General features: G+C 40.2%; 1 protein-coding gene across 4 annotated transcripts in view; it reads right to left on the bottom strand.

The window, feature by feature from the left end:
- Window positions 1-355: 355 nt before the first annotated feature.
- SPPL2A (signal peptide peptidase like 2A) overlaps window positions 356-24,667 on the bottom strand; it is a 31,143-nt gene continuing 6,831 nt past the window's right edge. The window contains exons 5-18 of one of the 4 annotated variants that reach the window (XM_014944608.1): window positions 24,482-24,571; window positions 19,365-19,498; window positions 17,109-17,260; window positions 14,956-15,052; window positions 13,847-13,948; window positions 13,060-13,141; window positions 12,676-12,750; window positions 11,911-11,967; window positions 11,700-11,753; window positions 11,175-11,274; window positions 10,268-10,345; window positions 9,764-9,924; window positions 7,647-7,680; window positions 356-3,182 (exon numbers count right to left, since the gene is read on the bottom strand). In XM_014944608.1, the coding sequence (XP_014800094.1) occupies window positions 3,151-3,182; window positions 7,647-7,680; window positions 9,764-9,924; window positions 10,268-10,345; window positions 11,175-11,274; window positions 11,700-11,753; window positions 11,911-11,967; window positions 12,676-12,750; window positions 13,060-13,141; window positions 13,847-13,948; window positions 14,956-15,052; window positions 17,109-17,260; window positions 19,365-19,498; window positions 24,482-24,571 (1,248 nt within the window). In that variant the 3' untranslated portion in view covers window positions 356-3,150. The remainder of the gene's footprint in view (window positions 3,183-7,646; window positions 7,681-9,763; window positions 9,925-10,267; window positions 10,346-11,174; window positions 11,275-11,699; window positions 11,754-11,910; window positions 11,968-12,675; window positions 12,751-13,059; window positions 13,142-13,846; window positions 13,949-14,955; window positions 15,053-17,108; window positions 17,261-19,364; window positions 19,499-24,481; window positions 24,572-24,667) is intronic. The other 3 variants (XM_014944610.1, XM_014944607.1, XM_014944609.1) reach the window with 3 other exon arrangements.

Raw genomic sequence — 24,667 nt, 5'->3', positions numbered from 1 at the left:
TTCAAGACAGAAGCTTGGCTTTTTCTTGCCCTTCACGTCTAAGGCTAAGTACCTTCAGGTGAACAATGCTTCTGCAGCACTGTTTCCTAGGCCAAATGTAGGTAAGCTTGTTACCATCGAGAAGTTTGCAGATTTCTAACTCCCTGTGTGCCAGGTGCACTTTCACAGAGCCCCATGACTAACAGCTGTGCAACAAGCTCAATTCACAGACGTCAGTTCTCCCCTCCCACCCGGGAGGAGGGGGGGGAAGGAAAGAAAAAGAAAAGGAATCCACCAAATCTACCACACAGGTATTCACAAACAGAATCATAACTTTGATACATCAGGTGGGATAGATAAAAACTACAACTACAGCTTTATGGGGGTATATAGTGAATTTTTTATTTACTTGGTATTACCAAGTGTTAAGTGTTTTGTCAGGAACATTCACAGTAAGAAAAAGACAAATCAGAACAAAGCAATTACTCAACTATTTTTTCCCAAGTAACATTTATTAATAACATTCTTAAACTGATAACTTAAAAGTCATAAGGAAGGGGGCTGTTGTCAGTAAACATACAATGAAAAGGTAGTAAGAATTTTATATTAAAGTTTGACTGAAAGGGCTCTTAACATAGTGTTTAGCCCAACCAAATTTATTATTAAACACATTCAAAATTGCTACAAGTGTTGCAATCAGTTCTATTGAACTTATAAAAACCTCATTTCAGTAGTCAATACTAACCTATTTATATAAAATTTTAAACTCCATTCTTAATTTCTGTAAACAAAGCACCTAAGCATTTGAAAGAAAAAAGTTAGTTTACATCCCAATAAACTGCAGCACATGTGTGTGAAACTTCAGGCGTGATCAGGCATGGAGCATCGTTAGGCACAGAACAAGACAGAGTTTCCGCAGCCAGCTGCTGAATACACTTACGTTGCCAAAGGTCTTTATTTATACTAATTCCATTATCATTTATAGCTGAAAATCTAATAAATCCTCCATGCAGAAGATTTCAAAGAGAAAAAGTAGTCATATTCCATAGATCTGTGAAGCTCCTGAGGGCTTCTAGTAGTGACTTTGAATGAGTTATGACTTCTTTATCTCTTTCAGAAATTTTCAGAAGCTTCTTCATAACCATTTAACTTTGGCAGATACTGGGCTTGTCAAAGAGCATGACAACATATCAGAAGCAAAGTTTTCAGTCTGCTACTGGAACCCTGAGGTATGCTGTAATTTATTATTAAGTGCCAGTGAAATAAAAATTGAAGATGGTGCGCAAGATCATTTTGCTCTGCGGCTGTCAGTTCAAGCTTAGGTCAAGAAAGTCAAGAGTGGCAACTACTAAGGTATGAAAACTGTTCCTTAATTTCTGTTTTCTTAGGGAAGTTGCAAACAAGGTGGTTATCTGACCCATATCAACTGGCACCACGGGCAATCCCTGTGAATGGCAACAACTGATACTCAGGCTGTAAATCTGCCCGCTTCTGACTCTTGTGAACAAAAGTTTAAACTTGATAAAAATTACGTAAAGCGGCAAATTTGCAGTAAGGCTTTGTTAACTGCCAATATAGATTTACAATTGTCTTAATCAGCATACTTCCAAAGTAAATCTAGCTAAACTAGATTTAATCTGGATAAGTTTTCCTGAGCCAACATGCCTCAAACTAACTCAGAATGTCTAGAGGTGACCTTCAGACGGCCACCGAGGCGCTCAGTTGAGGCACTGCAGGAAAACCTGCATTGCTGTTGCCCAGCATGTGTTAGTCGGTTGTTCTCTTGAACTTCTACTGGCCATAGGAATGACATTCATTTAAAGAATAGGAAAAATGTTTTAACCACTACCTGACATTAGCACTAAGTGAACTCAATGTTGCCTTCTCCAATTTTCTTTGGTGTAAAGTGTTAGCATTACAGCTATACACATTTTCTATGCCTAATCCCCCTCGATTTGCAGTTTCCAGAAAAAAGATAGTGTCAAACAAACTCAAACTCTTCTAAATGCAAACTAATGATTTAACCTATTTCTCCTTTTTCAAGTCTTTAAAAGCTAAAACAAATTAATATTAAACAAGTTAAACACATGCATTGGCCTTAACTAACATAGGCACTACTAGCACTATTCAAACCTGTTGTTTTGTCTATCAATTGCAAAGAATTTCAAAAATAGTTTAAAAAAAAAAGTGTGGTGTAGATGCAAAAGCTAAAGAAATCTGTCCCGTCTTCCTCCATCCCTTTGAACTGATCCACAGCCAAACGAAGACCGCAAATGTAGACCTAGTCTCAGTGGGTTGGAGAAGAACCAGGCCAGAGTTAACATTTCCCCCAACCTCCCCAAATAGCACTTCTTGAGCAAAAACCCTCTTGCCTTTCACACCATCGTTTGTCAACTATTCCGGGAGCTGCACCGAAGTTTCCAGGACCACTGTGTAAGAACCTCCCCCTTTTATTTTTCTGGAAATGGCCGGCCACGTATATAATCCAAAGACTTGCATCAAAGCTTAACAATTTTCACAGTTAAGGCATAAGCCAGTCATGCTACAGTGGGGGGGAAAGAAAGTTCACAACCCCAAGCTAAATTTGCCCTGTTATCTACTTTATGGCTTACAATGTACATAGAGTAACATACACACAGTTTATTTAATTTTGTAGTAATGGAACTATAGTTTCATTCTTTAGTTGCTATAGTTGCATTACTATCAATCTTTGCATTCAAAATCTGGAAAGAAATCCTATGAAGGTACTGTACCTTTTTTTTTTTTTAATGAAACTTGACTAGTCTTAATCAAAATTAAGAAAACACTTAATGCACCAAACTGATATGGGCAAGCAACTTTTATAAAAATATACTGTATAGAAACACATTTGGAAAATTGCATAGAAAATATCCTTTTATTTAAATCAAAATAAGGCACGGTTTTACTAGCTATGATTTGGCTATAAAATGCAAGTCTGTTTTGATTACTTTTATGTAATTAACAATATTTTCCATAAAAATATAGGTGCAGGAGTAAAAAAATTCTTTTACACAGAGTAGGAAATACTCTATTGTAAAACTTCACCAAATTTGCTGTAATTCTTCTGTAGAAAACACAAATACTATTTTAAATCAGGATCCTACATGTTATTGTCCTCCAGGCTGTTCACTGGCGGATGCTGTGCTTTCTTCATTTCCCGTATAATCCAGGTGTTCCATCATCTAAATGTGAAAAAAAGAAAAAAAAAAAAAAGAGAAAAGAAGAAAAGAGAGAGAGATCTCTTTATAAAGAAATAATGGTTTTCCCACATTGGTCCAAAGTATTTGTTAGCTAAGAGAAATATAATTAAACGTGTATTAGAGTGCATTTTAGCAGCATACAGATAGGAAGTCCTCCATAGATCAGAAAAGTTTTCAAGCCAATAATCAAAGGTCTCTTACTAATGCTTCCCACTACAAAAAATTCTCCTGCCAAGGATCCAAGTCCTCTTGAAGAAGTTAAACTTATGAGTCAAAGTGTCTCAATTATTACATACAGAGAACAAAAAACCTAATTGGATTCAGGAAATTTTTCAAAGACATGGTTTGCAGAACTGGAAATAAGCAGGTTTGCAGAACCTGCCTGACATTTACAGGTAGCAAGCAATAGCTTGAATAGAAAAGAGCACCTTTCTCTGTACATGACTGTAAAGGCTGGCTTTATTACAGCTAGTAAAAACTAACTATTGGCAGCATTTCTTTGTAAATTTTCCTTTTATTTTAAAAAGGATAAAGGAAATAGAATTGTAAAGTCCTGCAACAGAAGAGAATCTAAACCAGATTATTCGACGGATTATACTTTCCAATTAATGTAACTGATTAGGTCACCTGAATAACACAAGACAACATCGTACTTGTGACTAAAAAGCAGCCTGTTTCCCCATCCACAGCTGCATTGCTAGAGGCTCTGGTCTCCTTCCTGGGACAAGGCATTGAATAAATTACAGAGGTAATACACACATTTGTTAGCACGACAAACTGACACCCATCAGGCTTCAGGATTAAACATATTTAGCAAGAGGCCAAGGATTGGACAGTTTTGGTAGCTGACAACCAGAGAAGGAGATAGCAGAAGTAGTAAAACTAATGCTGAAAACCAGAACGTGTCAAGGAGCTTATATGGCCAGTGTGGCAGGATTACTGGGACAAGGACACAACGCGTCCAGCATTGAAAGGAAGACCCTACAGCCGTTATTGCACAGTGGTGTATCCTGCCTCGGAATAAAAACGCTCCCTGTCTTTCAGTGAAACGGCTGCTCACCACATGAGTTCTGAGCTGGGCAGATTTCCACGTGATGAGGACACGATTGCTTTCTTGTCTTACTAACACCTGCTGGAGAACCTTGGCGAGACAAAGCCAGGCTCCCACACTGGTGTTATACGCACTTTGGTATAATTCTGTATATAGGGCAAAGAGAGTAGTTTCGTTAACTTCTTCTCTCTTCTTCTCTCGCCACAACCCACCTCTGTGCCATACTTTCTTTTATGCCAACAGAATCGGTTCATTGCAGGGTATGCAAACACACCTTCTTAGAAGCAGGTTTGCTTAAACAAGCTGTTTCCCAATCCCAATGCACCAACATGCCGTGCAGTAAATTGAGATGAGAGTTCCAAGGCAGAAACAAATCACTGGGACTTGGGTAAGGCTTAGGAGAGCCTAGTGGCCACGTTATCAATCTGACTAGAGCCAGAAAAGGTCTTTCTCACCCCTCCCTTCATGTGTCAGAATTAAGACAATAAGAATTAAGGCAGGCACTAGTTTTGCCAATACACCTAAGAACCGAGTTACAGCAACGGCACACGCTCATTCCGGCAGCGAATACCAGGTTCCTGTGCTAATGACATCTTGCATTCACTTTGGTCTATCTAGAACTTTGCCCTGCACTGTGACCAAAACCCCACATCAAAAGTCACCCAAAGCGAAACACTCCCTACAATTACAGAAGTCAAACCATCATTTTCAATGAGGATTGAAGCATTTGTTTCCAGGAAAAAACAACAAAAAACCCACAGAACCACACTACATCCAGTAATTCCACGTATCTTCCTTCATCCCAGGGAGGATCATCTAACAGCTGGCATAGAGAAAGCAGTTTTGGTAAGCATTTTTGTAAAATGTTTCCATATTAAATTGACAAGATGCTTCCAGAAAGAAAAGTTAACACTATTTGCAACAATTCAGTGTATCCCAAAGTCAAAGATTCTTTTCTTAATCCTACAACAAGGTAAATCGCACAAAAGGTACTTTTGCTGGAGGCACCACCTGTATGTAAATTTTAAAGTCCCTGCTTAATATATCAGATTTTTAAGCTAAGTTAAAAGCCAAAATGGCTTGTAGAGCATAAAGAGTGAGGATTTTTGATATACATAAATGTTACAGGGCCAGGTTAAAAAAAAAAAAAAAAAGTAGGCAACCCCAATTCTAATCTCTCCACCATATAGAAGAAGGATACCCCACAACTTGAAGTCAGGGACAAGAGATGCCTTTCTAAAAGTGTAAGATTGCATTAAACTGCTTTTTCCACAAGTGTTTCTCAGTCATAGGTTCTCTGAGGACAACCCCAGTCTCAAAGCCTCAGCAGAAGCTGCAGGAATCTTTATGACAACCAGCAGTGAGATGAAGGTACCATGCTAAAATCTTGGACAAAGTTATTCTTTCAAGCCTCGAAAGAGCCAAAGCAATCAGGCTGCACATTGGGGAGAGCTCAGAAACATTTTTAAAGTGAAAGAGATTCAGAAGCTTTTCTCCCACATCTGAACCCTGAGCCAAAGTAAAAATGGGAATACAAACTCCTACCTGTAGAAGAGAACATAAGTACCTGTGCGCACACTCGCCTGCAAGATTCACTCTGATGATGTTGCATTCACATAATTCTTAACAACTTACAGATTAATCATAGCTGTAGGTATCCACGAACGTGATTGAAAATTACAGTACTAAACAGCATGCTGTGTACATGCCAATGACAAATCTCTTCATTTATTTCAGAGAGAAATAATAAAGCTTGCTAACTGCTTCAAATTGCAACTCTTAACAAGTTGCAAGACTATTCTATCTAGAAGACTCCAAAGTTGCATTAGTAGGTTACTAAAATTACTTCATAGACTGTACCGATACAAAAAAAAAAAGTATTTTTAAATTAAATCAATAACTGGGAAATAGGTATCAAATCAGTTTATCATGCAGGCACACAAGGAGTATATTCAATCCAGACAACCTAGAAAAACCTTTATTATACACTTCACAGCAGCAATACTGCCCATTTGGTGGTAGGAAAGTAGGTTTGTTACTCTCCCAAGAAATCCCTGTGCTCCAGTGAATAGTTAAAATGTTTTTTCTGTGCAGCAACTCATTACAGCTCAAGACTACTCCATAAAAAAAGCACACGGGGCATAACTAGAATTTAAGACTGCATCATTATGCAGAAGCAGAAATGCTCCCAGCTAAGAATGATGGGACCTCAGAGCTATCTTAGGGAGTCAAGTATTTCCCATACAAGTAAAGTAGAATCTGAAAAACTGAGTTTAACAATCCTATCCAAGAACTTGAGTGCACACAGCAGACAGAAGAATTTTAAGTTATAAAAATACAGTCTGGCCATCTGATTTTCATTTGCACTCAACCCCTCCCACTTCCTAACCCCTTCTTGGGTTTGTATCTAATTTCTTTATTATTAAGGCTTTTTAATGAGACTTAAATTGTTAAAGTACCCTTTATTAGAAGAAAAAAGCTAACGAGAAAAGTACGTTTTAGTTCAGAATTTAAGACACAGGCAGAGTCACCACCTCAAATTGTCTTCAGTGCAGAGGGCAGACAAGCTATGTCTCATAAACAGATGTATAACTTTAGATTGCCAACTATAATTCAAGATTATATTTAAATGCTTAAATTCTGCAAGAAGTTGAAATCTGAAAGCTTGCATTGCTCTCTCCATGCTGTGCTTGAGGCAGTGGACAGTTAAAATAAATACCATGGGTGTTAGCAGTCATGATACAGCCTGGTAACATTAAACCTTCTCGCTGCAGCCCAGCAGCGGGGCAGCAGCAAGACCACAGAAGCTGGTGCGAGTCCCTGCTCCTTATCCCACTGCAGGCACTGCAGGCAGCATGGGATGAAGTATGATGTTAAGTAATAAGATGATAGAGGGACTGTAGACGTGATTACTAAAGGCAGATTATAATGCTGAACATTGTAACAGAGGACAACAAAATTGTTGTTTAGCACTAAGCAGGTTTTCGTGTCAATGCAGTGGCACAGAAAAACTAGGTGAAGGACTTCCATATAGGTAACATTAAAGGAGCTAACACCAATTCTAAATGTTTGAAGACACTGCTAGAGACTTGGGAAATTATAGAGAAGCATCCAAAGCCTGCCTTCAGGCTTCAGAATCATGGCCCCATTGGTACTTTATATTAAGTTTTCCTTTATTCCTTTAAAGAAAGAGAAAAAAAACCCTTAAGCATAGAAATAGATTTATAGCTTGTCTTCACTTCTATCCTTTTCTATTGAATTACTCAGAAAAATTAAAAGGAAGATAGACACAAAAAAAAAAAAAAGAATTAAAAGAGGAAGCAGAGGGGTAAAAAGAAAATAGGAAACCATAAGATAAGCAAGGAAGTTGCATTAAAAGAAGGCCATAATCACACCTTGTAGCAAAGGCGTCCTGGAGGAGTCCGATACCTAAATAAAATTCATTCCATTATTAAAATAATACACAACAACAAAAAAAAAAATATCAGAAAACCCCCCAAAAAAGCTAACTAATGGACTAGAAACAGACAGCAGCATTCATAAAGGTTAGTCACCTGCTACACTGTACGTGCTCTTGTACCCCTATTCTCAAGACTCTTTGCTCTAACAAGTCTGCAAGTTTTCTCTGCTCCTGTGAGGACAAAGCAAACCTCTACAGCAGCCTGGTCACCCTTGTCAATGGGGCAGCTCTGCTCTGGTCCAAATTACCATGGTGGTAGCAAAAAATAGTCTTCTGTCACCTTTGTATGTCCTTCCTCCTCAGAACGAGCACTGCAAGTCAGAGATTTTAACCCTGGGGTTCTGTGGGTTTGTTTGTCAGTTCATTAAGGATGGTTCAAAGTGCAGTTTTATGTGGGGAGGACAACACATGGGAAAGGGCAACACTGCAGCATTCTGAGACTGCAGCTTGAGTAACACCTGCTGGAAAAAAATTAATATAGAAATGCTCTTCAGAAAGTTATAGAAAAATAGGAGTTAGTAAAGTTACACAGAGGTGTTCAATCACAGGCAAGTCAAACTCAGGGGTGGTGGAGTGGGGGTGGAAATCAACATTTTAAATTGTGCCAGAAATGAAGTCATCTGACCTCAAAACCAGCTGAAGTTCAGAGCAGTTTTAATCCTTCAAGAAACCAGTTGAAAGGACATGAAATAACTACTATGGTAACATAATTCTTCCAAGTATGAGTTTTGCTATGAGAAGTGCAAGAAGTTTTTGTCGCTAAAGAGTTGCCAGATTTACTTGGGCCAATCTTACTCAGAACTCAAGTGAGGAAAATAAATTGCAAAGCTCCTTCCCCCCAAGAGACCCAGAGTTACTGGGCTTCATGTATCTGACACTGTTTGTTTGAGAATAGCAAACAATCTCCAATTTATACACAAACACGTAGTAAGACAAGTTCATTCAGAGCTACAGAGAAAAATTTCTATTCACTGGACCTATGGAAAGAGAAGAGCTGTTTTTGTAGACAAAAAGACAGGGTGTCTAGTTAAAGCTGGAGGTCTCCTGAGTAATTTCGTACCTAGCCAGCCTCCAGCAGAGACAGGTGTAGAATATTAGTTAGATCAACAAAAGGTAGCGTTTAGCTGAGGAACTATAGGAACTGTGTGTCTGCAGTTTTACAAGAATTGCCACCACCTGACTTGCAATGCAGAAATGGAAAAAGCAGGAGCTGCTCCTTTCCACCATCAGCTTCTCAGCACCCACCTGCCCCTGGCAAGAGGCTGTGCATTCCCTGAGCCCAGTTCAACACAGCCTGCACACGGGTGGGAGTTTCTGAATTCAAACAATATTGGACTTAAGGTCTCACACAAAATGTAGAGTAACCTCGAGACTGGTCTGTCTTACGGTAAATGCCAGCTCACACAGGCTCCTGGCACACCCAGCTACTGCAGCAAGTCAAACTGGGGGGAACGTGCACGAGTCCCCAGGCAGGGAGCTGGGGGGATTTTAAGGACTGTGATTCCGGGTTGTGTCAGAGATAATCCAAGGGGAAACACAGAATACCCGAGGTAGCACGCACACGGTGTGCGCTGAGATAGAAAACAGCTGTATAGAACCACCCAGTTACTTGGTTGCTGAATGCTCCACATAATCCTGACGATACAGGACACCAGTGATGCAGGGAAAGTTTCTAAAGTTCTAGCTGATCACCAATTTTTTTGAAGTGTCTCTTAATACAGGACTAACGCAGACTGGAATCTGCACGCTTAGTTCAGTGACTCATGTTATACCACATCAAGATGATAGTTGAAGAATGTTAAAACACATTTCAAAGAAAGTGAAACAGAACAAGTGACTTTTTCCAGCTAGATCATCTCCCTTAACCTTTGTTCTGCCATGTCAACTACTAGACTAAGATTTTCTAAGAGTAAAGACTATTTTTCCTTGTTAGTTCCAGAAGATAACATGAAGACTAGCAAAAGTTGGATTGTGGGAGATATATTACCAAGTACTTAGAGAAGCATATACTCAAAGGAATTGACAACAAAATACTCCAGGCATCCAACCTACCTGGTAATTGCTTCCTTTCCAAAACTTCTTCATCTCTTTGCGCCTCCAAGCGACAAGGGAGCTGGTGATGAGTGTACACGGTACGAGATAGAGAAGGGCAGGCTGTCCCATCTTCATTAATGCCAAAACAACGAACGTCAGCACCATACCAATGGCATAAGCTATAAAAAAAAAAGTATTTATATATACACAATCAAGAACAGGTGAATTTTTAAATTAAGTCACTCATTTAGTAAGCCAGAATTATTATTTTGTTAAAGTAGTATCTTCTTGTTAATATAACTGAAGAAAATAAGGACAGTAAGTTGCTCTGTATTGGCAAGCTTTCTCAAAGCAAGTGACTACCATACAGAATACTCACCATACACACGGGCAGGCACATTAAAAAGGGATTATAAAGAGATTCTTGAAAACATTGGGCCTTTACCTGAAGAAAACTATCTAGTTCTGCCATTTTAAAAAAGCTAGTGTGAAGATCAGCATTGCTGAAATCTCACAATTTACCTATTGTACAGGAAATGTAGTATACAGAAGATGAACATGTTTGAACATCAAATCTTCGACAATAGGCAACCAGAAGCCCTTGAAGGGGGGAAAAAAAAAAAAAAAAAAGGATTAATCAAATATTTAGCCATGATTTTTTTTTTTCTCCTCAGTCCTCCAAATCAAAGCAGTGTAAAAAGAATTTATAATACAACTTCCCATTACTGTATGTTAGCTTCTTCCCAATGATTTCTGGAAAGTCAAGAACCAGTTTAAGAAATCTTACGGTAAGTCTTGAAAATCAAAACCATAATGGAATATGAGCCAAGTGAGCTTGGCATTAAAACATTTTGGTTTTTTTCAAGCAAGCTAATTACATTGTGCCATTTTCAATTTTCTAATAGACAAGAGTAACAACCTAGTATGCTCGGTCTGAACAATCAGCAGTTTTGCCTCACACTGTTCACGAGATGGTGCTTTGTGCCCGACGTCAGTAATTTGCTCAAGACTCCGACTATGGCAAAATTCAGCTCTTCTGAGAAAGATGGAAAAACTTGATAATGCATTTTCCGTTACCTCACCTCTAATTAGGTAGTCTAGGATACAAGAATACTATGAAGTCAGAGAATATTTGCTTTCTGTGAGATTTCAATGAGATTTAATTAATACTGACAGCTGGATTTATCTGTGGGACTTGTATTTATACAACACAGTGCAATAGAAAAGCAAAACCCCTTCACTTTTTACGTGTTCTGTAACATACTAAGCTTTCTTATACCGTGGCTCTTGCTGTATTCTGCACTGACAGATCGAGGCCAACCGCTGCATTTGATTTAGAAGTCACTTTGTGGAATAAACTCTAAGTCAGCTGAGAATCAAACCCCAAATGTTTAACCATAAGTTACAATTGCCAAAAACATTTGCTCACCTGGGACAATAATGTCTCCAAAACCCAACAATGAAAATGGTATGTCACACAGTGTCGATGCAGAGTATTCAAGTCTAGGCACTCTAATAACCACAGGTAACTGTAAAACAGTATTTCAGAAGCCCACAATAAATCTAATCTAAAGCATCCTGCTGTTTTGGATATTTCTTTTGTTTGCTTAAATTAATAAACAGTTTTAATTAATTTCTTGTTAATGCAGAACTTCAAAATAGGTAGAACCTAAAGTAAAAACCAGAAACCAACACAGAGAGTGGATAAAGCTTAAGGCAACAGGTAAGCTGGAATTTCAGATTTACAAATAATATGCACACACCAAAAAAAAGTTAAAACAATATTTAACCATATAACGGGAATAACAAGTCTGGATTATTAACCTAACTACAGAGTATTGATCAATGATTTCCAAGCCCTAAAGAGAAATTTGGACAGTCAGGTTTTCCCCAAAAGAATAGTCTTTTCAGAGGGAATCATTTAAAAATCCAGTATCTGAAATACAATCCTTACTTTCTCATGGGGAGCTGAGCGTTCAGCAGGGACTTCCACCAAGTTTCCATCATTCTAGGATCAAACCCAAGTCAACAGGTATTTAATAATTAAAAGAAAATAGCAGAAGCTGGCTATATTTTGTGAGAAAGTTATGCCAAAAAGCACACTATGAATTAGCTACGCGGTGTCAGTATTTTTATGTTGCACGTATTGAAACAACTATTCATACCTTTTCACTGTTTCCAAAAGGACCGGCTGCAACTTCAACCATTATACTTGCCCCATTCTGAAATTAAGGTTATTTTTCAAAAGTTAGTGGTTTAATATACCAAAACATTCATACTACAGTTACAAAACCTGCTTGTACCTAATCTTGCAATTCAGGATCAGAAAAACCCTGAAAATCAAAAGGAATGCACTGGAAGCGTACAGTATTATACAGTATTGTTCTGCATTAAAACACGTAGTCCAGCCTAACATAACTGTTTTTTTTTAAAAACAGACAACAAATCCACTAGATGTAGCTGGAAGTTTAGAAAAAAATGTGTGTCAGCTTTTTCTGCCATGAGCTTTCTGCTTCACAATCACAGGCGGGAGCCCAGCGCGTGGCTCCTGCTGCGCCCCAAACCAGCCCCCCGACAGCCCCAGAGCCTGTTCCCAAACACGGTGTTAAAAGCAAAAGGAGGAAGAAAACTGGAGGACAGTGATTTCTTATCATCACGCTGTCACACAGCTGGGGACAGCTTACTTTCAGCTGTGTGATTGCTGAAAACATAGTCATTTAACAAAATTTATGGCACACACACAAGCCTTAAGCTCTACGGCCACACAAGATGAAAATTTAGGCCACTGCTGTCTTAAATGGGGAAAAGAGAAGGAAGGCAGCATTTCTGCATCGAGAATACTGAAAACACTGCTCTGTTTGATAAAAATACTGCCCCAATGACCAGACAACATTTTAGGGTTTATTTTAAAGATAAATTCACAGACATACCTTTGTGATAAATGGTGTTATGAAGACAAAAAACACATCGTATAGAAGGAGAAGGCCCAGAAGTATCACACAGGACTGGCAAAAAAAAAAAAGAAGAAAGTGTTATCGTTGGTTCCCAAGGCCCGTGCAGCCAGAGCCTGGCACCGTGACTGAACCACCAGCTTTAAAAAAAAAAAAAGGAAGAACCACCCACCACCACACATATCCATGTTTTAATTCTGGCATAACATTTACAACAGAATTCATTTATTTTAATAATTATTAAAAATGGAAAATATTTTTTTTAAATACATATTTCTTGAGTGCTGAAAACCTATTTACTGACACTAAACTTAGAGATTCATGGCATTAGAATACTTTCTTCAGGTAAACAATTTACAGTACCTTAAAGTTGGGCATTTTCAGTGTTTTAATAAAGTTCAGGCAGAAAGCAACTCCCAGAATGTCTTGCAAAATCCAAGCCCACCTGAAAATAAGAACACATTTTTACCTGTTGTCCAAAGTACTGCTGGAACCCAAGTACAATAATGATTTTAGATTTTGCTGGAAAAAGCAAGATTGCAAAATGAATCGGAAAGCAAGAAATTAGTTTTTAGGAAGTATTGCTACCAAAACCACAAAAATACTAGTTTCAAGATGGTCAATTTGCACTGACCTGTGATCACAAATAGGTAACTGTTCTTCATCAGTAAACTACAGAGAAGATGAGTTGAACAGAGGCCAGAACAGGGCCTGGGCGTTCACTTGTACAATTGCTCACTTGACTGGAAGCCCAACTTGACGTCTGGCTCAAGGTGCTCCTTAGGATCATACCAGAATACTTGTGTATTTGTGGTGTCCTGTGCTTCCACTGGACCGTAGGAAGTGCAAGTCCTATGGTCCCTCTGCTATTCTTGCTCTAGTTTTCTTCTGTGGCAATCCTTAGCAATCAAGCTAGTTCTTCCTCATCTTCATAATTTTTTGTAACTTCAAATTACCACACAGTTCATTTGTATAACTTTGTTCTTTATTATTCCCATGCTTGTTAAGCTTCATAAATACTTTCATGACTTTTTTTGAAATCGGCACTGGAGTTTAGAAGGATGCTGTGCTCCAGGATTAGTTATATGATGGGAAGTTCATTAATGACAATTATTCCCATTACTCTTTTAAGTCAGAACGCATCACTCACCTATCTTCATTCCGAAACACTGCCCAGACGACAGCTGCTGCTATGCAGAATACAGCAAGAAAAATAAGCCTCACTTCGGTGCTTTTGTTGCAACATGCAATCCTGAAAGAAAATAACTCCATTAGAGACAGCCTGCATCAGCCAAAACACATTTACGTGCTTCTCTGGGTCCCTAAGCTGAGAAGGTGGTCTTATCCTGAGCACTTCTCCTGTGCCCGTTTGTTCCATTCAGACCCAGGTGGCATCATTCCGGCAACTGCAGCACCAGCCCTTCCCTGGGCTGCGCTGCAAACACCCCCATAGAGAGCAAGCCAAGTTGGCCTTTGATGGGAATCCTCATTTTAGTGAACACATCCAGGGAAGGCTGCAAGCACATTTATTTCTTTAATCCGTTTCTATCATGTAACAATTATGCAAACAGAACCATGTCCATGAGGGACAGTCATGTCACAATTCCAGAAAGGGGAGGGGGGTGGATGAAGAACAATTTTAGGACATGTAATACAAGATTAGAAATGGAATAAGTATGTATTGCAAAATTGTGAGCCCATATCTGTCTCTACTGCCTACTCAATTCTCTGGGACAGTTCTTGAACTGATATTAACTGACAGAAGTGATGTCTGTCCTGCAGCTTACACAAAACCTGCTGTATCTTCTACCTGATCTCCACCTTTGATGGGCTACTGGATCACCTGGCACTAATATGCTGTACCAAGTCATACACAAACGTAATCCCAGACTTCCAAGCTTATAAGCAGTGTTCTTTTGGGGAAAAGACCCTTTTGTTGCATTAAACAGAGTCTTTTTAAAGTGAAAACACAGGGGAGGAAAACAAGGACATTCCCATTAGGGAATACCTGCAGGACATTTAATGTGGAGCAGCAAGAAGCAGCTGCCTGTACACTGGTAACACACTGTTGGTTATGCTACAGATGCCTTCAATATCTATTAAAAGAGCTTATAATTTTCTTTTTTAACAATGCAACACACGATACCATACAGACAACAATTTGTCAAACTGTTGTTGTATTCTCACAATACTTTGAGTAGCAACCAGGAAATACCAAAAAGAAACCTTAATTTATAAGAACTGAAAGAGGTACAGTACCTGCACTGCCCAAAGGGTATCTCTCCTATTAGTGCCGCAAGACAGTTGTAGAGACTCATTGCAGATGCCAAGCAGAAGACTGATATTATGACATACACTAAATAAAAAGAATGGAAGATGGGAATCAGTGACATACAATAGAAAAAAAAAAAGCTGTTCACAGTTACAGCACTGCTCGATACAGCCACGGGTTGGAGACTGCACCCAGCTGATTACAGAAGGTCCTGAATTCTGAGTGTCTCTGCCATGACAAGAGTTCTCATCAAGCAACGACTTGAATTTTGAAATTTTTGAATTGAAAAACTTTTAAAAAAAAAAACAAAACAAAACACTTTCCCCCCTCTAAAGTTCTTTAAGAAGAAATGCGTCATCTGTTACTGCTTTCATATACTTTTATTTGGATATGGCTAAAGCCAAGGTGCTACTTTACAGCTGTCAGCTTTCCCAATTTCTGATACTACTCCTTATTTCAAATTTTCCCTTTAATCACTTTGTCTGCTTTAGGGATGCCTAAAAATTTCAGCATCCCTAACACCTGCCTGATGATTTACGTGCATTTTAAGATACTAAACAGCCCATCCCTTCCAAAAATTTCTCTGTGGTTAAGAACCACCTGGTTAGGAAAAAACCCTATATTCCGTGTTCTAACTTATAGTTTATTATGTATTCTAACTTATGGTAAGCACCCTGAAACGTGGACAAACAATAAAACCAGTTGTTTGCTAGTTGGGGTTTGGTTTGGATTTTTTTGGCAGTGAAGGTCTGGCTAGAAAACAATTCTGATACCTCCTAGATTTTATAGTTGTAACCAAGGTCCTACACCATTACGACCCGTTAAGCCCCCAAGAGGCAAAATCAAAAGTTTTGCACAACAGATTCCTCTGAAGTCACTAAGAAATCAGCTGTTCAGGGAAAGCTCAAGTTTTGAGGCAACAATGCAGAATTAATAATGCCTGAGTCATTACAGAAAGAGAGAGAGAATTCCATCACAGAGCTCAGCTTTGCAACTGGCTTTGTGCTGGAAACGCTCCCTCCCTGTCCTGCAGGTACAGAACTGATCTTAACTCAGGTACTGATAACAGGACTTACATTCACACGCTACAGTATTGACATATCAAAGCGGGGGCTTTTTCGTTGCTTGTTTTTAATTAAATACAGATTTTTCCCTGGGACAGCATGTCATCATGTGGTAACAGTTTCTTTCTCTCCAAGACGTTTAATATATGTCTGCTCCAAAGTGCGCAGAACTAAGGCTTCTTACCAAAAAACTATTACATATTTCCTTTGAACCATTCACATTTCTTCCTCCCCCTAAATAATGTATTACTCCTCTTCCTTTTTCCTTTAAGAGGCCTTTTTCTTCACTTCTTCCTAAATCTCACCTGAAACATCTCAGAGTAACCCTGTGACATTTTTAATCTAAGCTTTTTGACCGCATTAAAGGGTTCATCAGTCTTTTAGTGGGAGAAGTTTAGCAAAGGCAGCATTACCCAGAGTCAAGGTAACAGAAGCTGAACAAAATTCGAAGTCATTATGGTGAAATTTCTTTTGCAGGAGCAGGAGGTTAACTGCTAACAAATTCTCAGGAAGAGTGAATTTACAAAGCTTTCAGAATGAAAGTTACATTGTTTGTACTAAAATGTGTAATTTTTAACAGTGTACGTTTTCTGGTTGCATGACCTGAGGGCAGGAAGAAGGGAAACCCAACCGACGCTTGAGTTTACTCCATTACAATAATGCCATTACACCTGGTCCTTTAATCAGGACACTGCAACCACAAACTCAACATTGATGTAGCAAGACCTAACAAAAGCTTTCCCTCTAAACACTGCTAAGTCACCACTGCCATCCTCCCAGGAACCTCCACACACAGAGGGTACTTTTTTTACCAGTCCCTTCTGCTCCGCATTCCTCAATCACAACAAGCACTGCCAAGGCAGCCTTCCTAAGAGAGAGCAAGAAAGCTTCCCTCTTGTTTAAGTAACAACTACCCCTTTTCAACCCTCCACTCATACATGGAGAGAATAATTTAAAAGATTACATTCATTTTACCTTAGAAATCTAGCTTTTCAGACTTCAATACCCAAAAAATAAGTCAAATTAGTCAAATAAGCAGAAAAATAAGTCAAATGAGATCATCCACTGTTTCTTACCTAACCATTTGTAGAAGAAATAAAGTAAGACCAGCATGACACAACAGATGACAACAAACAAGATAACTGTTACAGGGGTGAAAGTAACATTTTCTTCCTTCTTCCGTCTTGTTTCTCTCTCCCCGGGACTTGCTATTGCTTTCAAATTCTCACTGTTTTAAGAAAACAACAAACACATTTACTTCAGATGACAGATTAGGACAGGGTTTTACTATCACCAGAATTGTTGGTTATAAAGCTTTTAGACTGACAGCATTTTCAGTCTAATCCTTCATACCAGTACTAGACTTAAAACTACAGAAAAATTGTATGCATATTGTTTGAGTTTCTCTCCATTTTTCAATGAAGATACAAACCTCTAACCCAGCATAGATCACAAGGAAAAGAGTCTCAACTGCCTTCCTTTCCAATTGTGTGGTGATTGCTGACCTTAAGGAGTACCCCCAACCAAAACCCCAATCCACGTGAGGAAAAACAGTCCAATATCAATACTCTTAAACTCCTTTCCAGGATGCAGGTGCCCAACTCTAATAGCACATCACCTCTGACTACAGAATTTCTTGGGCTAGATGCAGTCAATCTGATAAATATGACTATGATAAATCAAAATCATGGGTATTACACACTGTTTTAAAACCTCAACAACAGACATTAAGTGTCTGCAAACCCCATTCATGTTAGCAGAATGAAGGTAGCTACATCTTCATTCCTTACACCTCATAATTACAGAGTAAGTGAAAGAGAGGGGGTGTTAACTGGAGATTTTCACTGGGACTAATGTTTCTGTGCCTAGGTACTCCATATTTATACCTCACCATGCAAAATAAAGAGACTTAAATTGTTGTGTTTGTTCTTTGAGCAGATAGCCCTACTGCTCTTGAGTACAGACACTAGTGCAACTTGCCCATCAGATAGCACGTTCCTGACGAATCCCAGGACCTACCTAAAAAATGCTGAATTCAGCACAGAAAGAGCTACCTTCAAAAGAGAAAAACCCACAGGAGTAAGGCACTTTGTTAGATGAATCACGTTCTCAGAGGACATGCTTTGAATAAGCAGCTTTAAAAAAAAAAAGCTCACCCTAGATTTATGAAAGTGCAGTTTACCGAGTTTAATATAATTACATCTAGGTATTTTTCAATATGGGAGATGGCAGCACATTTAGTTATTTTAGCATTTCAGTGCAGCCACACCCCATGGCACTGCAGGGTAAAAAAGCAGCATAATCAGACCCAACCTGTAAAAAAAGAAACACGCACACCCCCGACACTTTCTACTTCTTTAATCTCTTTTAAATCACTAGATTTGCATAACTAGTGGGAAAGAGGGACCTGCTGTTATCACATACAATCCACTCCCTGTTGTTCTGGGGAGCAAAGCCCTAGCACAGCGCTGGGAACGGGCACACACTGCCCCGTTCAGCGCCCGCAGACCCCCCAGGAATACTGCAAAATACTGCCGTGCTCCCCAAGGCTGGCTTTATCCAGTCTAAGCCCAGACTAAACGCAGTTCTGTGCGTCGAGTGTGCTTCACTCCACCAGGCCACACACCCCCCAAGCACAGGGCAGAAACCACCACTGACCCTCTTCTCCCTGCATTTCCCACCTCCACTCCCACCCCTTCCCCGCGCAGGGACTGCTGCCGCCTCCCTGCCCCTGCCTAGTCCCTGGGCTGCCACTGCCCCCGGCTCTCTTGCTCCTCCAGATAACACACAGAGCTGAGCAGATAAGCCTGGTTGGACTTTAACTGTCTGGAGCCACCCAGACACAACCCAAGCGTGTTCCCCAGGGCTCCTAGTGAGAGGGACAGGGCGCTGCGCAGCCAGCTGGGATGGAGCAGCTGCACAGATCCCTGCCATCGCAGACGCTACATGCAACTATGTATGTACCTCTTGGATCACTGGATTTTAAAGGTGTCATTAAAATACCTACCTTCTGTCATAGATATTGGAGTATTATGATGCTAGTTATAGGGTATTTGGAAATTTGTTAAAACGTTAACTCATTCTTCCTCTCGAGAGCTGCATTATCCTCCAGGGACTTATACAATCTGCTACTCGAGGTTCCTCAAAGACCTATGTGGTTTTTCAAAGGTTGCAGTGCTCAAGCATTTCATGGCAATGCAGCTAATTGCACCTAGATCTTATAATTTTTTAGCTACCAACCTAAAAGAACATAATTTCTCACCGATCATAGTGACAGTCTTCACAAAATTTGCAGCCCAAGTAATTGAAGCAGTTTCATTTAACGAACTTACAGTTCTGCTACTCCACTCCAGTAGCCTCCTAGTGCCACTGTAAACACAGCAATTAGGAAGATGACAACCATACTGTAATCAAACTCTGGCAGAGGTGGTGAATACAGAGTCACATTAACTTCATTTCCAAGCGTCTGAAAAATAACATACATGTTGGTTCAGAAGGACAGCAGAGAAATTATATTACTTATTTTCTAACAAGATGCACATCATGATTTCCTGCTCTACGCAATGCTGAGAGCAAGGTTTCAACTTACTGCACAAGACATCCCATGTATTTGCCTCAGTCACTGTGAAGAAGCAATGCTTTCCATGCTGCCTTTCAGGAAGGTCAGGTTTGAAAACAACCTTATTACTATCACTGTGCAACCTGAAGCTCATACCATTAAAGTTGGCCCAATGATCCAATCTACCTAAGTCTCTCTGTAGAGCTTCCCTATCCTCATGTGAATAAACATTCCTGCTTAACTTGGTGTCATCTGTGAACTTGCTGATGACACACCCTATGTCCTTATCAAGATCGTCAATAAAGATGTTAAACAGAAATGGTCCCAACCCTGAGCCCTGAGGCACACCACTTGTGGCTGGCCACCAGCTGGATTTAAATCCATTGAGCACCACTCTTTGGGATCTTCCAGCCAGCCAGTGCTTGATCCAACGGATCGTATGCTCATCCAGGCCATGTGCAGCCAGTTTTTCCACGAGAATTCTATGGGGGACAGTATTGAATGCTTTTCGAAAGTCCATGTATACAATATCCACAGCCTTTCCCTCATCCAATAATTGGGTCATCTTGTCATAGAAGGAGATCAGGTTCGTTAGGCATGACCTGCCTTTCATAAACGCATGCTGACTAGGCCTGATCCCCTGGTTGTCCATTATGTGGCTTGTGATGGCACTCAAGATGACCTGTTCCATGACCTTCCCTGGTATCGAGGTCAGACTGACAGGTCTATAGTTTCCTGGATCCTCCTTTTTGCCTTTCTTGTAGATGGGTGTTACATTTGCCACCCTCCAGTCCATTGGAACCTCCCCAGTTAGCCATGACTTCCTGTAAATGATGGAAAGTGGCTTGGCGAGCACGTCTGCCAACTCTTTCAGCACTCTTGGGTGTAGACCATCCGGTCCCATAGACTTGTGTGCATCCAAGCAGCATAGCAGGTCACTGATCTCTTCCTCTTTAATCACGATGCTCTCATTCTGCTTCCCCTCCCTGTCTCCTACCTCATGAGCCTGGGTGTCCAGGGAACAGCTAGTTACACTGCTGAAGACCAACGCAAAGTAGGCATTGAGCACCTCAGCCTTTTTCTCATCCTTCATGACTATGTTTCCCTCTGCATCCCAAAAAGGAGGGAGATTTTCCCTAATCCTCCTTCTGTTGTTAATGAATTTATAGAAACATTTTTTATTATCCTTAATGGCTGTAGCTAGGTTGAGCTCTAGCTGCGCTTTAGCTCTCCTAATTTTCTCCCTGCATAGATTCTCTACATCTTTACAGTCTTCATGAGAGACTTGCCCCCTCTTCCAAAGGTCATAGACTCTCTTTTTGTTTTTGAGATCCAGCAAAAGATCCCTATTTAGCCAGGATGGCCTCCTTCCCTGCCTACTTGTTTTTCGGCACACGGGGATAGCCTGCTCCTGTGCCTTTAAGACTTCTTTCTTGAAGTATGTCCATCCTTCCTGGACTCCTGCATCCTTAAGGGCATCCTCCCAAGGGATTCTGTCTAGCAGTCTTCTGAACAGATTGAAGTTTGCCCTCCAGAAGTCTAAGGTGGCAGGTTTGATAACCCCTCTCCTTGTTTCTCCAAGGATTGAGAACTCAATCATCTCACAATCACTGTGCCCTAGATGGCCTCCAACCTTTAGTTCCTCCACGAGTTCTTCCCTGTTCACAAGGAGCAGGTACAGGAGGGAACTTTCCCTGATCGGCTCACTTATGAGCTGCATAAGGAAGTTACCCTCCATACATTCCAGGAATCTCCTGGATTGTTTCCTGTCTGCCACGTTGTATTCCCAGCAGATATTGGGGAGGTTAAAGTCCCCCAATAGGAACAATGGCAAACGACTGCGATATTTCTCCCAGTTGCTTATAGAAGGCTTCATCCACCTCACTGCTTTGGTTGGGAGGTCTATAGCAGACTCCCACAGCGATATCACCTTTATTGGCCCTTATCCTAATCCAAACACTCTCGACCCCGTTATCACTATACTTAATTTCTGAGCTCTCTCAGCATTCTCTAACACACAGGGCCACTCTGCCACCTCTCCTTTCCTGTCTATCCTTCCTGAAGAGCTTGTAGCCATCGATTGTGGCACTCCAGTCATGTGAGGCATCCCACCACGTTTCTGTGATAGCCACTATGTCATAGTTTTCCTGGTGCATCATGGCTACAAGCTCCCTCTGTTTCTTGTTCATACTGCGTGCATTGGTATAGATGCACTTCAGACGAGCTACTGGTTCCAACACCTTTTTGTGAGTGTGGGCCCCATTTTCTACCAGACCCCTCTCAAGTGCTTCCATAATTTCTAGGTGTCTATCACTTCTCTCAAATGAAATGGCAGAGCAAGGGTCCTTGCTAGTCCACCGTCCCTCAAGTCCTGGCGTGTTTCCCTTGGGTTTAAGATGTTTCCATTTGACCAAAAGGCGAGATTTAAGAAACAACGAAAGGATAATAATTTGACAGGAAATGGAAGGTGGTGGGGAAGAAACGTTTGCTGTTGTAGTCAAAGTCAGTCAAGGCATCTAAAGCAATCCTGCAGTGTAAAGAGACTTCAGAGATGCCACAGAAAAATGGATTTGTTAACAAGCTGCATGTGGGATAAAAGCAGGAGAGAAGCTGAACATGCCAGGCAGGTCGGGCTACAGGAAGATCAAATGGGCAGTGGAGAGACTGAATGGGAAGTCGAGTAGTATAGTGGAATACACTGGCCATATGTGAAGACAGCTCATTCATTTCAGCATCTGAATTATCTAATTACAGATATTAACCTTACTGCAGGCTAAAGAAGTCAGAATCGTTCCTTTGCCTGAAGTTATGAAGTTCAAAAAAACAAAAAAGAAAATTAAATTCTAGTGAAACACTGCAGCTCTATGAAGTGGAACACAGCATCAGATAAAGGCAAAAAATCCCAGCCCTATTCAAATTACAGCATCCTGTACGTAAAGATAAACAACCCCCCAAACAAACCAAAACACAAACAGACAAAGTGCCAAGAAAACCCAAGAAACCTGAAGGCTTATACATTTTTAGTATTCAATTCCAACACATCTTATTGCAGTTTTTCCTTTAAGTTTCATAAATCTTATGAAGTCTAATTCACATAGAACCTAGAGAAACTTCACTAGAAACTTGAAAACTCTCTGCTTCCACCACAGGGAGCACTAGAATCAAACACATCGCATCAGACAACAGCTCTGCAAGAGACCTGTCCACTTACAGAGATTTGTAACACTCTGCTATTGCCATCAAGACTCACAATAAACCTGACTCGAATTGGTGAAAGCTAACAGAGATGAAGTCTTCTAAGAAAAAGCAGAAAGACAAACTAGCTATCCTCAGACTGGTGCTGTCTCTCTCTTCTAAATAAAAGGAGAAAGTTGGAAGCCTTGAAGAGAGTTAAAACAGAAATACAACCGTAGCTGGAAGAATACAATGGCTGCCTGTTTCTAAGCAGCATATATCATTCAAAACAGCAGCTGCCAGTGACAGGACGGAAGACTTTGACCAAAACTATATCAGAATTACGAGAAGATCACTCATAGTCTAGGGCAGTGTTCCTCACTACTTTTATGAAGGCAGTCTCATTATAAGATAAACCCAAATTCTTTGCTTCATCTGGCACACTAGTCCACTAGCAAAGTTATGCCGGTGAATCACTACAGCTGTACAGAAGTGATTCCACATGACATCAGGCAATAAAGTGGTGCAGAGAAGATTCAGAACCAATCAGGGACCTAACCTTGGTCTACTTCCCTTTAGTGTTAATAGGTCACATCTTAAAACCACTCAACTAAGGAAAGAACACTTGTCTTACTTGAAGGAACAAATCTGAAGACAGAGGACAACCCAAACCAAAACACAGTATTCATCAAGACTCTGGCAGACTGGGGACAGTCATTACAAACTTTCAGTCACGTCAACACTCGGCAAGAACCAATCTTTAATGGGAACAGACAGTAAACAATCGAAGTCCTATAACATCTAGGCAGGGTTGCAGTTTGCATACCTACCTAAGACAACCTCTCATGGCAGCTCTGAAGGTTAAGAGCAGAAATGGTGACGTGAGCTTGCAAATTCAATCCAGGAAGCTAAGACTACACAGGTTAGTGCTAGCCCCTGCTATTCACAGAATAACGTGTGCAGTGCAACTCCTGCCTAGCAAAGCTCTTTAATGCTAAATAAAACACAATACAACAACAAAATAGCAACAGAGAAAGCCACACTGAAGGGAAGAGACTGTTTTCTTTAAAAATCTCTGCAATATTCTGTATCCTGATATTACCCATCCAGGAGAACAAACTCCAAATACCCCAAAATAAACTCCCCTGCTTCCAAAGTGTAGGAGGCACTGCAACTGCCACATTTTAATGAGAGACACTTGGCATCTCACCACAAACTCATCAGCAGAAACCCAAAGTATACTGCTGACCTGCTCTGTAGCAGATGCCATCACACACAAAGACAAAAACACCCTCACACCTTCCTCAAGATCCAAGCTGATAAGGTACTGCTTGCCTGAAAGATAGCATGCTCTAATTCTGTGCTGCAGGAACAGCCCTCTCAGGCTACACCTCTTGATGCATGTCAGGCATCTGCAATTGTATACAAGTCTGCTGGAAGGCTGCTAATCTCATTTAGCAGGAAGACTTCTAAGATTACCCTTCCTCCAGTTAGGTATTATGTTTCCCATTCTTGGTGTTCTAATTAATCATTCTCCCAAACTAACTTGAACAGGAAGACTAGCACTTCCATGACTTAATATCCATCCTCTTCTGTGAAACTGAAAGCAGTATCTATGCACATTCAAATCAGGTAGACACCCATATCTGACCTGAAATTATTTTATTTGTTCAAAAACAAATACAAACCATAACATGCTGAAGTTATATTACTCACCAGCCGCATATCTACTATGTCGTTATATCTTATAAGAGCAACTGGAATAGTCACATCTTCAAAATCAGTCTTGTTATCTGAAAGAGGAGACTAAAAGAGAAAGTGTCAGTGATAAGTATGTTGAGCCTATTTGCAAAGCAGGCTAGATCCCTAAAAGCAGATTATGCTTTAAATTTGGGGGGGGGG

The sequence above is a fragment of the Calidris pugnax genome, unplaced genomic scaffold (genome assembly GCF_001431845.1).
Source record: "Calidris pugnax isolate Ruff unplaced genomic scaffold, ASM143184v1 scaffold70, whole genome shotgun sequence".
Lineage (NCBI taxonomy): Eukaryota > Metazoa > Chordata > Aves > Charadriiformes > Scolopacidae > Calidris > Calidris pugnax.
This window is presented reverse-complemented; position numbering and strand designations above follow the sequence as displayed.